Source organism: Callithrix jacchus, chromosome 1, assembly GCF_049354715.1.
Source record: "Callithrix jacchus isolate 240 chromosome 1, calJac240_pri, whole genome shotgun sequence".
Classification (NCBI taxonomy): domain Eukaryota; kingdom Metazoa; phylum Chordata; class Mammalia; order Primates; family Cebidae; genus Callithrix; species Callithrix jacchus.
Genome location: NC_133502.1, coordinates 106,636,100 through 106,648,175, shown reverse-complemented (window position 1 = coordinate 106,648,175; position 12,076 = coordinate 106,636,100). Strand labels below are relative to the sequence as shown.

General features: G+C 39.3%; 2 protein-coding genes and 1 non-coding gene across 6 annotated transcripts in view; all 3 read left to right on the top strand.

Annotated features, from left to right (window-relative positions):
• Window positions 1-5,172: 5,172 nt before the first annotated feature.
• LOC118147998 (U6 spliceosomal RNA) lies at window positions 5,173-5,279 on the top strand. The gene has a single exon (XR_004734737.1). It is a non-coding gene; the product is annotated as a U6 spliceosomal RNA (small nuclear RNA).
• A 2,587-nt stretch (window positions 5,280-7,866) lies between these two features.
• FOXD4 (forkhead box D4) overlaps window positions 7,867-12,076 on the top strand; it is a 59,761-nt gene continuing 55,551 nt past the window's right edge. For 3 of the 4 annotated variants that reach the window (XM_078367994.1, XM_078367992.1, XM_078367993.1), the window contains exons 1-2: window positions 7,867-8,113; window positions 10,996-11,079. The gene's annotated coding sequence lies outside the window, so the exon portion shown is untranslated. Of the gene's footprint in view, window positions 8,234-10,995; window positions 11,080-12,076 lie in introns of all 4 variants that reach the window. The other variant, XM_078367995.1, reaches the window with a different exon arrangement.
• The window catches only part of ZNG1A (Zn regulated GTPase metalloprotein activator 1A), a 59,761-nt gene continuing 55,551 nt past the window's right edge, over window positions 7,867-12,076 (top strand). Inside the window, 2 exon segments of the mRNA XM_078367987.1 lie at window positions 7,867-8,113; window positions 10,996-11,079. Of these exon segments, the coding sequence (XP_078224113.1) occupies window positions 7,963-8,113; window positions 10,996-11,079 (235 nt within the window). The 5' untranslated portion in view covers window positions 7,867-7,962.

Here is a 12,076-nt window from a genome sequence, read left to right as displayed (position 1 = left end):
CTTTGCAGGAAGTTGCAAAAATGAGAAAAACAAAACAAAACCAAGTTGGTATTATTTTTAGCTTTCCTCTTATTTGGATATAGCTACAGTTCTTTTTCTTATGGAGATTAACATAACTATTCCAGGGAGAAAAATGAAGCAAAGCGACGTAGTAGGAAATTATTAGGGAATTGTGTCGAAGGACATATGGCAAGGTTATTCTCAGAAAGCTGAGCTACTGAAATCCAGACAGTTTAAGAACTTACCTGCTCTGCTCTGCTTCCCCCTAGGAGGACTTCTACTACAACGTAAAGATTCAAGTTTCACTTAAATCAGGCCTTTCCCAGGTCAGATGTTAGTGTCATTAGAAAAAAAGCTTAAGCTTCTTGGCTTCAGATACTCCTCTGAATATTAGCACTATGGTAACAGTGGTACCCTTTGAGGATCCAGGATTGTTTTAATGGTGAATGATTTACAAACTGAGTCTAAAATAGCAAGGAGGATCCAATTTTGCAAAATTTCATTGAATTCTACTTAAGAAAACAGTACATTATATTAGTTTAGCTCAGGAGTTGGGAAACTATGGCCTGCTACCATTTATTGTTTACCATTTACCATTTCTTATTTAGCCAGTTTTTACATTTTTCATCTATTAGAAAAAATTAAAGAAGACTATTAAAAAATTAAAGAAAACCATTAAAGAAAAAATTAAAGAAGACTATTATTTCATGATGTGAAAATTATACATGTTAAAAGGAAAACTTTAGACACATTAATTTAATAGGGTTCAGTTGAGCAAAGAATGATGTGTGAATTAGGCAGCCCCTAGAACCAGACTAGGTTCAGATTGACCGTAGGGTTGCCCCATGGTTAGGTAACATTCCTGGACAGTAAAAGTAAAGCGAGGCACGGAAACAGTCAGTTAAGGCTGGGCATTTGCCTTATTTGAACCTGCTTTGAAGAGTTGGCTATCTGCAGTTGACTGAAGTTCGGCTGCTGTGATTGGCTGAGACTCACTACTTGTTACAAGAGTAAGTTACAGTCCGTTATACACATCAAGTTGGGTTACAGCTTTTTATGTACTGGGAAACCTTTAAGGGCAAATGTAAAATATGTAAGAAGAAAGTATTTTTTAGGCCACATAGAATTTAACAATTCCTCCTTTTGGTCAACCTCTCAATTTTGAGAGGATGATTAATTTCGAGGTTGCCCAAAACTTTAGGCATTGACATCACTTTTTATCATAAATAGGGTTATTTGGTCTCTAATCCCATTAGAAAATAGCAGAACACTCGGTTTTATAAGGTGGGAACAGGGAAACAGAATAGCAAAACAAAACAAAACAACAACAATAAAACCAATTGGTTAGCATCAAATTATTATTATTACTTTTTTGAGATAAAGTCTAGTCTACCTTGTCACGCAGGATGGAGTGCAGTGGCACAATCTTGGCTCACTGCAGCCTCCACCTCTTGGGTTCAAGAGATTCTCCTGCTGGTGTGTGCCACCACACCTGGCTAATTTTTGTATTTTTAGTAGAGATGGGGGTTTTGCCATGTTGGCCAGGCTGGTCTTGAGCTCCTGACCTTAGGTGATCCATCTGCCTTGGCCTCCCAAAGTGCTGGGATTACAGGAGTGAACCACTTTGTCCGGCCCAGATTACTTTTTTGTAAGGGATAGAGCAGAGGCAACTTCCTTGTTATGCTTGAATCTCCTGTTTTCAGGACAAGAGAAAAACTGGTCTATTTTGGGACCTGTATTTTTGAAGTTTTAGTTTGATTTTTTAGCATTTAGCATTAGCATGAGTGACTCCATTTTGGTTTGGTCTGGTCTGCTTGGGCCTAGTGCAGGAGCTCAGCCCAAAACAATGGCCTGCCATAATTTTGTTTAACACATGAAATTTAAATTCAAACTTGTAGGCATTTGCTTTCTCTCTTATTATATAAGTACCTACACAGTGTCCTCAAATTTGCTTTTTGATCTGTAAAGACTAAGATATTTACCATCTAGTTTTACAGAAAAGTTTGAAGATCTTCTGGTTTAGAAGAGCATGGGATTTTGTGTCAAGCAGGTTTGGATTGAGCCTAAGGTCTGCCATTTACTGATTGTAGGACTTTGAGCAAGATATTTGTTTTTTCTAAGCCTCAGTTTCCTCATCTATAAAATGGGCATATAAATAGTATCTACCTTGGAGAGTTAAATGTAATAATGCATTTAATGTGCTTAACACAGTGCCTATCAAATGCTTAGGGGCTCCACACATAGTTATTGTTATTTTTGTTGTTTTACCCTAAAGTAAATGAAATGAAACAAAATAGCAAAGCTAAATGAGGGAGAAAGTTTAAGTTACATCAGAAACTGTAATAGATTCTATAATACTATAATTAAGAAATGTACTTCTTTAAAAAGGCATTTTAAATTTAACAACAGTGGCAAAGCCTCAGGCAGAATAGATAACCCTGTTACAAGTTTAAACAAAATGTCAGTCAGGTGCAGTGGCTCTCAGCACTTTGGGAGGCTGAGGCTGGCGGATCATGAGGTCAGGAGTTTGAGACCAGCCTGGCCAAAATGGTGAAACTCTCCCTGTCTCTACTAAAAATTCAAAAATTAGCCAGGCGTGGTGGCACTCACCTGTAATCCCAGATACTTGGGAGGCTGAGGCAGGAGAATCACTTGAACGCAGGAGCCAGAGATTTCAGTGATTGTGCCACTGCACTCCTGCCTGGGCAACAGAGCAAGAACTCCTTCCTGAAAAGAGGGAAAAAAAAGTCATGACAGGACTCCACAGAATCCATGGATAAAAAGTTTACTGAAGAGGAATATGAAACAGACTAAAGGAAAAATTTTATCCAGCTGTAATTTTTATACTTGTTCCTAGGGCAGGACTTGAAACTGCTGAAGACAGAATTTCTCTGCAAATGCACACAGGCACCCCATTTTGATGCACAGATAGGCCTTTATTTCTTTTCAGAATAGCAGCTTTATTGAAAAAATTTCACACATGATACAATTCACCAATTTAAAGTGTATGATTCAATGGTTTTAGTATAATCAGATTGTACTACCATCACCATAATCAATTTTAGAACATTTTCGTCACTGCTTAAGAAACCATTCTAGCGTCTCCCCAACTATTAATGCACTTTCTATCTCTATATATGTGCCTATTTTGGATATTTTATATAAATGAAATCACACAACATGTGGTCTTTTGTGAATGGCTTTTTTTCACTTAGCATAATGTTTTCAAAATTGATTTGTTTGTCCTTTCTCCTGTTTGTTGCCAAATAATTTTCCATTGTATGGATAGATCCCATTTTGTTTATCCACTTGTCTCATTGTGTTTGTCAATCAGTTGCTAGACATTTGTAGTGTATTTAAGTTTTGGCCAATGTGTAAAACTTATTTTGCTCTGACTGAGGTCACATACTATTACAACAATGCTATTTGGTCAACTTGAGTGAGCTGGTCATAGGTTACAGGTTGCTCATTATTAGAGATGAGACTTTAGACCAGACTGGACAACATAGTAAGAACCTGTCTCTATCAAAAAGAAAAAGAAAAATTAGCCAGATATAGTGCCATGTGACTGCAGTACCAGCTACTTGGGAGGCTGAGGCGGGAGGATCACTTGAGCCCAGGGGTTTAGGACTGCAGTGAGCTGTGATCGTGCCAATGCACTCCATCCTGGGTGACAGAGTGAGACCCTGTTTGAAAAAACAGAAAGAGACATTTTAGTATAACATTCAGCCAGTGCCATATAAGGGGATCTACAAGAATATACTTTAAAAAATATGTCAAAGAAGGTGGTGAGGGCTGTAATGGCTACTATTCGGGCAGTAATACAGTGCTGAAGGGACACCAAGAAAATAGTGAGATGCCTGTGGGTTCAATGTTACTCCTTCATTTAGGTTGCCAAAAAATAAAAATAAAAAAAACAATACTTCATAGCATTCCTGAAACTAAAAAGCTTGTGAACCATGAATTCTATCTATTTTGGGCTGTTCATCACAGCTTCTCTTCTTTGGTAGAATAAAGTGAACTGAACCACCGGGCCTAAGGTGTTGGCCACATTTCTGCCTCAGCTGGTTCATGATTACATTGTCAAAGCTAGCAAAGCATTCAAGCCTGATTTCTCAGACTGAGTGTATGTGTGATTATAATATCATTATACTCATTTGTACAAAAATGAACCCTCTACCTTAACTGTATTCTACAAAAGGTGTGATAAATACTGCAAAGAAAAGTTTTAAGTTATATATCTATATCAGTAGAAATAATGGAATACACACCGTATATTTTATGGGGAATTTCAGAGAAGGAAGGAAAAGTCAACCTTTAATTGGCATCAGGATAGTAGTGAAACATTCTACTTTTGCACCAGATAGATTTTTATGACCTAACCTGGACAAGTAATTTAACTCTTGGTGCCCCATGTTTGAAAGAGGGATAACATTTCACAGGGTCGTTCTAAGAATTTTCAGTATTGCTAAAACACATGAAAAGATTCTCAACTTTGTTGGTAATCGAGGAAATGCAAATGAAGACCACAATGAAGGCTTCTTTTATACTCAATGGATTGGCAAAAAATTAATGTCTGATAATATTGACATATAGACCAACGAGGTCTCTCATACTTTTCTGGGAAAAGTGTATCAATTTGCACAAATATTTTGAAAAAATAATTGTACATTTTCTTGTAAGTATAATATTTGCATAACTGAAGACCCAGCAGTTGAACTCCTACACAGACACCCAAGAGAAAGTTGTCCACACATACATCATGAAAAATGTTCATAGCAGCCCTGTTCATAAGAGCAAAACCCGGAACAACTGAGAGGAAATGAATAAAGTGCCATGTAGCCACACAATAGAATACAAGACAGCAGTGATGCTGAAAAACATTATATATTATATGGATAATTTTATGAAGTTCAAAAACAAGCAAAATTAAACAACATATTACCTAAGTACATATGTGATATATGTGACAAAAGTAAAAAGAAAAGAGGAAATGATCAGCAATCCAGAACCAATTCATGATTATGGTTCCTATCTCATGCAGCAGGCTGTGGATTGGAAGCGGGAGCAGTGCACATAGGTAGCTGTAACTATGTAACTTACTGGTAATGTTCTTTGGTTAGAGATGAGGTAAAAGGAGTTCACTATAAATTTATATTAGAAAAAAGGGCTGTGCTCGCTTCGGCAGCACATATACTAAAATTGGAACGATACAGAGAAGATTAGCATGGCCCCTGCGCAAGGATGACACGCAAATTCGTGAAGGGTTCCATATTTAAAAAAAAAAGAAAAGAAAAAAGGGCTATCTATGGATTAGTTAAAAGAGAGTGTCATGAACCAGCAAATATAATTCATGAACTTAGGCTACCTAAGGTCTAAATAAATAATGAGACAATAGTAAATAAAAGTGATACATGAATACTAAAAATTTGGATATACATATAATATGTAATAATAAAGTGTCACTGGTTATCCTTCAGGTCGAAAAATTACAATTAACATTGTAATATTATAACCTCCCATTCTTTATGAATTAAAACTTTATTTTTATTTATTTTTGAGATGGAGTCTAGTTCTATTGCCCAGGCTGGAGTGCAGCGGCACATTCTCAGCTCACTGAAACCTCTGCCTCCCGGGTTCAAGCGATTCTCTGGCCTCAGACTCCTGAGTAGCTGGGATTACAGGTGCCAGCCACCACACCCAACTAATTTTTATATTTTTAGTAGAGACGGGGTTTCACCATGTTGTCCAGGATGGTGTCGGTCGCCTGACTTAGTGATCGGCTGGGATTACAGGCGTCAGCACCGTGCCCGGTTTATTATTATTATTATTTTAATGAAGACAAATCAAGTTGATAAAGTCTATGCCCTGTAGGAACTGGTTAGGTCAGGCTACCCACTCCAGATTTCCAGCAGCCTGGCCTCAGCCCTACTAACAGTCAGTAGCTTATTAAGGCTGCCAGTCCAGAATCGTCCTTTTAGCAATACTGTCCACCCCAGCTTCAGACCCGGCATCTTCTGACCGGCAAAGGGAAGAAGAGGGTAGATGGTTGATGGCTGTCTGCCCCCAGGGTAATAAGTGTTTGCGGTGATCCAAGAGTCTGGTGACGGGCACCTTCATTTCAAGTTCCCCCTTCCTTATCCTGGATTGCAAAGCAATAGAGTTCATTTCTTATTGTGTGGCATAACGTTTCCTAAAATATTGCCTCACAGGAAACTGGCTCTCCTTGATCAGTGGTTGGAGGTTAGGTACAAATTGCGATATTCAGACACAGAACTTTGAAATATGTGGGCGTTTTTTTTTTTTTTTTTTTTTTTTGAGACGTAGTTTCGCTCTTGTTTACCCAGGCTGGAGTGCAATGGCACGATCTCAGCTCACGGCAACCCCCACCTCCTGGGTTCAGGCAATTCTCCTGCCCCAGTCTCCTGAGCGGCTGGGAGTACAGGCACCCGCCAGTATGCCCGGCTAATATTTTGTATTTTTAGTAGAGACGGGGTTTTAGCATGTTGAGCAGGATGGTCTCGATCTCTTGACCTCGTGATCCACCCGCCTCAGCCTCCCAAAGTGCTGGGATTACAGGCATGAGCCACCGCGCCTGGCTTTTTTTTTTTTTCTTTTTCTTTTTTCTTTCAGAGACGGAGTTTCGCACTTCCCAGGCTGGAGTACAATAGCGCGATCTAGGCTCACCGCAGCCTCCGCCTCCTGGGTTCAGACAATTCTCCTGCCTCAGCCTCCTGAGTAGCTGGGATTACAGGCACGCGCCACCATGCCCAGCTAATTTTTTGTATTTTTAGTAGAGACGGGGTTTCACCGTGTTGACCAGGATGGTCTCGATTTCTTTACGTCATGATCCACCGGCCTCGGCCTCCCAAAGTGCTGAGATTACAGGCATGAGCCACCGCGCCCCACTTTTTGTTGGTTTTTTTTTTTTTTTTTTTTTTTTTTTTTGAGAGGGAGTTTCGCTCTTGTTTACCCAGGCTGGAGTACAATAGCGCCATCTCGGCTCACCGCAACCTCCGCCTCCTGGGGTCAGCCTCCTGAGCAGCTGAGATTACAGGCATGCGCCACTATGCCCAGCTAATTTTTTGTATTTTTAGTAGAGACGGAGTTTTAGCATGTTGAACAGGATGGTCTCCATCTCTTTGCCTGGTGATCCACCCGCCTCGGCCTCCCAATGTGTTGGGATTACAGGCGTGAGCCACCGCGCCGGCTTTTTTTTTTTTTTTCAGAGACGGAGTTTCGCTCTTGTTTACCCGGGCTGCCGTGCAATGTCGCGATCTCGGCTCACCGCAACCTACGCCTCCTGGGTTTAGGCAATTCTGCCTCGGCCTCCTGAGCCTCTGGGATTACAGGCACGCGCCACTATGCCCAGCTAATTTTTTGTATTTTTAGTAGAGACGGGGTTTCACCATGTGGACCAGGATGGTCTCGATATCTGGACCTCGTGATCTACCCGCCTCGGCCTCCCAAAGTGCTGGGATTACAGGCGTCAGCACCGTGCCCGGTTTATTATTGTTATTATTATTTTTTTTTTAATGAAGACAAATCAAGTTGATAAAGTCTATGCCTTCTAGTAACTGCTTAGGTCAGGCTACACACTCCAGATTTCCAGCAGCCTGGCCTCAGCCCTACCAACAGTCAGTAGCTTACTGAGGCTGCAGGCGCCAGTGGCACCTTCAGACAGGTTCAAGGCTCCCTAAGGACCCTGTGCAGCGTCGCTCAGGTCCACAGAACACGACCAGGGGCTCTCCAGAGCCCACCTCCTAGGGGGCGTGGCTAAGGGACTAGGCGGTTCTCGTTGGGAGCACAGGTAATCTGGGTGGGATCCGGAGGATCTAGCGTCGCGATGTGATGACGTCAGTCCCTGGTCTGGCTTGGTGTGGCGCGTTGGGCGTGCGCCGCTGCGGTTCGGCGTGTAGGTCCCAGCGGTTCAGCTGAGGTAGGGACTTGGTGTAGGCCGGAATGTTACAGGCTGTTGGAGTTGTGGATGAGGAAGAGGATCCTGCGGAGGAGGATTGTCCTGAATTGGTTCCCACTGAGACGAAGCAAAGCGAGGAGGAAAAGTCTGGGCTTGGCGCCAAGATCCCAGTCACAATTATCACCGGGTATTTAGGTAACTAACCATCCCGGTCACAAAATGCCGTGAACTCTCGCGCCCTGGGATTTTGGGGGCTGCCGGTGCCTCTTCTCCTGAGGCACTGGGGCCTCGTGACCAAGAGCAAATTTCTTTGAGGTAGGGGCTGGGTCACTTGCTCCTCGTTTGGGTTTACGTCTCATTTCGGGAGATTCCTTTCAAACAAGACTTTGAACCTCAGACACGCCCCCTAATTATCTCTGTGCGGTCTTACCAAGATATGTTACCATTCTGACGCTCATCTGCTTCATTGAAAATGGAAAAATACCTTTCACCTGTGAAACGGGGCTGGAATCATTGAAGGTTTGCCATTAAAGGACGTCCCGTTTGTAAAATTCCCTACACGAATGGGGCGTTCCTCAGTAGATTTCCCCTTCCCCACGAGCCAGAGTCCTCAAGCCAGTTAGCGGGAAGTGCTCCTATCTCAAACACTTTTTGAGGTGTGTTTGTAAACCACTGCGTAGGAAAGTAAGAATAAAATTTCTGTCCTCCAAGACTATTTCTCAAACTACAAAAGTTTAGGAGTGTACCGGGATACTCGAAACCACAAGTTTGTGCACTTGATAGTTTCGTGAAGGGCGGTTTATGCACTTACACTAGAAGCTTGTTACTGGAAAAGTTTGAGAAACGTATTTTTAAACCTTACAGTTAAATAAAAGGGCTAGAACAAATATATGATTATATTATAAGTGTGGAAAAAGTTAGAAATGTAAATAAAGTGATATTGTTTCAGGGAAATAATATTTCTAGGTGCTGCTAGGAGGAGCTTTTATGTGAAAATAAGAAATCACTGGTGTTTTCTTTCTTTTTATTTTATAGACCGTAAGTTTATTCCCGTTTTTGCTCAGAAGTAATTTTATAAAGGAATCGATTTTTGGCATTTCCCCACTTATTCAGAGGCTGCTCTTCTGGGAAGATGAACAAATTTCTTGTCTAAAACAATGTATTTCAAAGCTGCCCCTCGGGCCTTTCCATGTTGCTCACTGGTAGGTCAGGAGATCATTGGAGAAAATGATCTGAAGCTCAGGAGTGAGGACGGATGCCAGCAACCTTGCTGCCGAATCTAGGGATAGTTTCACTCCTTATCGCTGATCATTTTCCCTTTTTGAAACACTGTCCCGTTGGCTTCTATTACATTTTTCTTTTGATTTTTCCACCTGCTTCTCTGGCTTCATTTGAAGGCTCCCCGCTCCTACCCTCTGTTTATGTTTAGCTACACACCTGTGTAATTTCTGTTTTGATATTCTACAACTTAACATGTCCGAAACTTCTCCGTTACCGTTCCCCCAAATCCTGCTCCTGTGATTCCAACCACTTTGAATACTCTGAAAGCCGCCTAACTAATCTGGAGTCTTGCTGCCCTTTAATTTATTTGTTGCGTGTTAGCCTAAATGATCTTTATAAATGTCAGTCCGATTGTGTCACACCCTTCAGTGGCATCCATATGGGTTAAAGTTCAAATTCCTTAACATGAATTACAAGGACCTGTGGGATCTGGATCTTGCCAACCTTTCCAGCTGGCCAAAATGGCCCTGTACAGTGAACTAATGTTACTTCAAAGGTGCCAAGTATTTTAGCCCTTTGGAATATTTACTTTTTTTTACTGTTACTCTTCTGGCTAGATGTCTCTCTTAGGTTCTCCATGGCATTTTGTACAACTATTGAATGTGCCATCCTGTGACATAATTGCCTCCTTATTCACTGAATTCCGCTCCTTCCCTTGATATTTCTAAGCTCCATGAAGGCAGAGACTGTCTTTCTCACTTTTTCAACAAGGCCCAGCATAAATCTGTTGCACAGTAGAAACCTTCAAATGAATGAACTGTCTTAAAGTGTTTTTCTTCATAATATGGTTAAAAAGCCCTAGTAAATCTGTTAGAAGGTTTCTTACATTCACTGTTTCATTTCAGTTTTCACATCACTGCCCTGTGAAACACTCACGTTCAGGGCCTCTGTTTCAGGCTTGGACTGGTTTTAAGATTTTTCTCATTGCCCTGTCTCCTTAAGTCTCTCTCTTCCATTCTATGCTTCACACTCTTGTGATGTTGACCTTCCTAAAGTACTCTAAATATAAGCCTTCATCTCTTAAAAAGTTTTGAAAGGAATATGACATAAAAAGATATTAATATCCTGATACTCCATAAAATCTTCCTAGTTATACACTAGAAAACAACGTATTTCCGAAGATATGTATAACCTACATGTAAAAGTTTTTAGCAGAACTGTAATAGTAAAATACTGGAAACAAATGAAATGTCCAAGAAAAAAGATGAAGAAATGATACAGTCATACAGTTGAACTACAATACTATGCAGTTAGGTTTTCTTTCTTTCCTCTATGAACTTTAGTGTATATGGTTCACAGGACAATAATTTTTCTTCTACGTGAGATTAATATATTAGTTTCGTATGCCACCTGCTGGATAAAGTTGGTACAGTCTTACGAATTTATCTTTACCGAATATTCTGTCCATTGTTGACACTACCTGCCTCTATTCCCCATCATAAAATTTTTATAGATTGTTTAAAGCATACTAAAAGTAGCCCTATAGTCAGCCTGAATTTGTGTCTTGTTAATGTTGAAATAAAAGGTCATTATGTGTAAATTTTAGGAAAGATTAGGTTAAAGAAACTGTGTTTCAACTTGTAAGAGTATTTGTAAATATTTATAAAATATGTCTACATATAGCATTTTGCAATAGGTTTCAAAGGGTGCTTTAATCTTATTCTCTAGGATGTTTATACTATAGTTTAATATGAAAAATAACATGTAAATTCTCAAAAAACATTAGGATTCTTTATATCTTTTGTGTCTTTAAAATTATTTTGAATTTTTTTATTTACAACAAATATGTTTTATAGGTGCTGGGAAGACAACACTTCTGAACTATATTTTGACGGAGCAACATAGTAAAAGAGCGGTCATTTTAAATGAATTTGGGGAAGGTAAGTAAAATTCAATAAATGTCACATGGCAAGATTTTATGTGACTGTTTATTCCTCTGGTGAATTGATATTCCATATTTAAAAATGAAAATGCAAGATATGGATGTGGATAGGTGTGGAAAAATTAATTTCTGTTAATATTTATATGGGTTGAGATACTGAAATTAGTTTTCATAAAATTTTATTTTGTATAACTTTGGAATTCATATTGACAGAATTAAACTAGATTTTTACATGAAATAAATGACTCCAGAATAAAAATCTAGACATATGAGAAACTTTGTTTAGAAACTAGAAAGGTACTTTTGTATGAACTCTATTACTTATTGCAACTCATGAAAAATATTTAAAAATGCTTCAGTTATGTTTACTTTTTTTAACATTTGTTATTTGCAGTGCAGTTAAAATCAAAGATTTTAAAAATAAGTTAAACGTATGGTCTTTATCCTCATGTAGCTTAAATTATTTGTGAAAATAAGTGTGCTTGACTTCTCAACTCAACTATTAAGCTGTGGTTAAAAAAAATAGTGCTAGACACAATTTTTTGATTACCTTTGTAGAAATTTTTCTTCATAAGTATGAATTGTAGTTAAAGCTCTCTTCTAGCCAAAAACCAGTATCTATTAAACTATTTCTTTTAAAATATACTATTTGTTTCAGTTGTAAAAAGTAAAAGAGCTAGGTTTTATGAACAGGATGGGAAGACTGTTATGTTCGATTTCTGGTTTTAATAAACTAAAGAGAAAAGTGCTTTTTAGGCAAAAATCCTGGGATTTCTAATAACAGTCCTTTTCTTCCCCCAGCATCTTATTAAATAGCCTGTTCCCGATTACATTTATTCTTACTATTTTCTTTCTTTTTTCCTGGATCATTTTCACAATTTTACTTTCACAGCATCCTCAATACTTTCCTTCATGTTTCATTAACATTCTCTATACAGTCTGAATGCTGTAGCAGCCCCTTTAGAAGCTCTTTATTAATACCTAGCTGAAATATG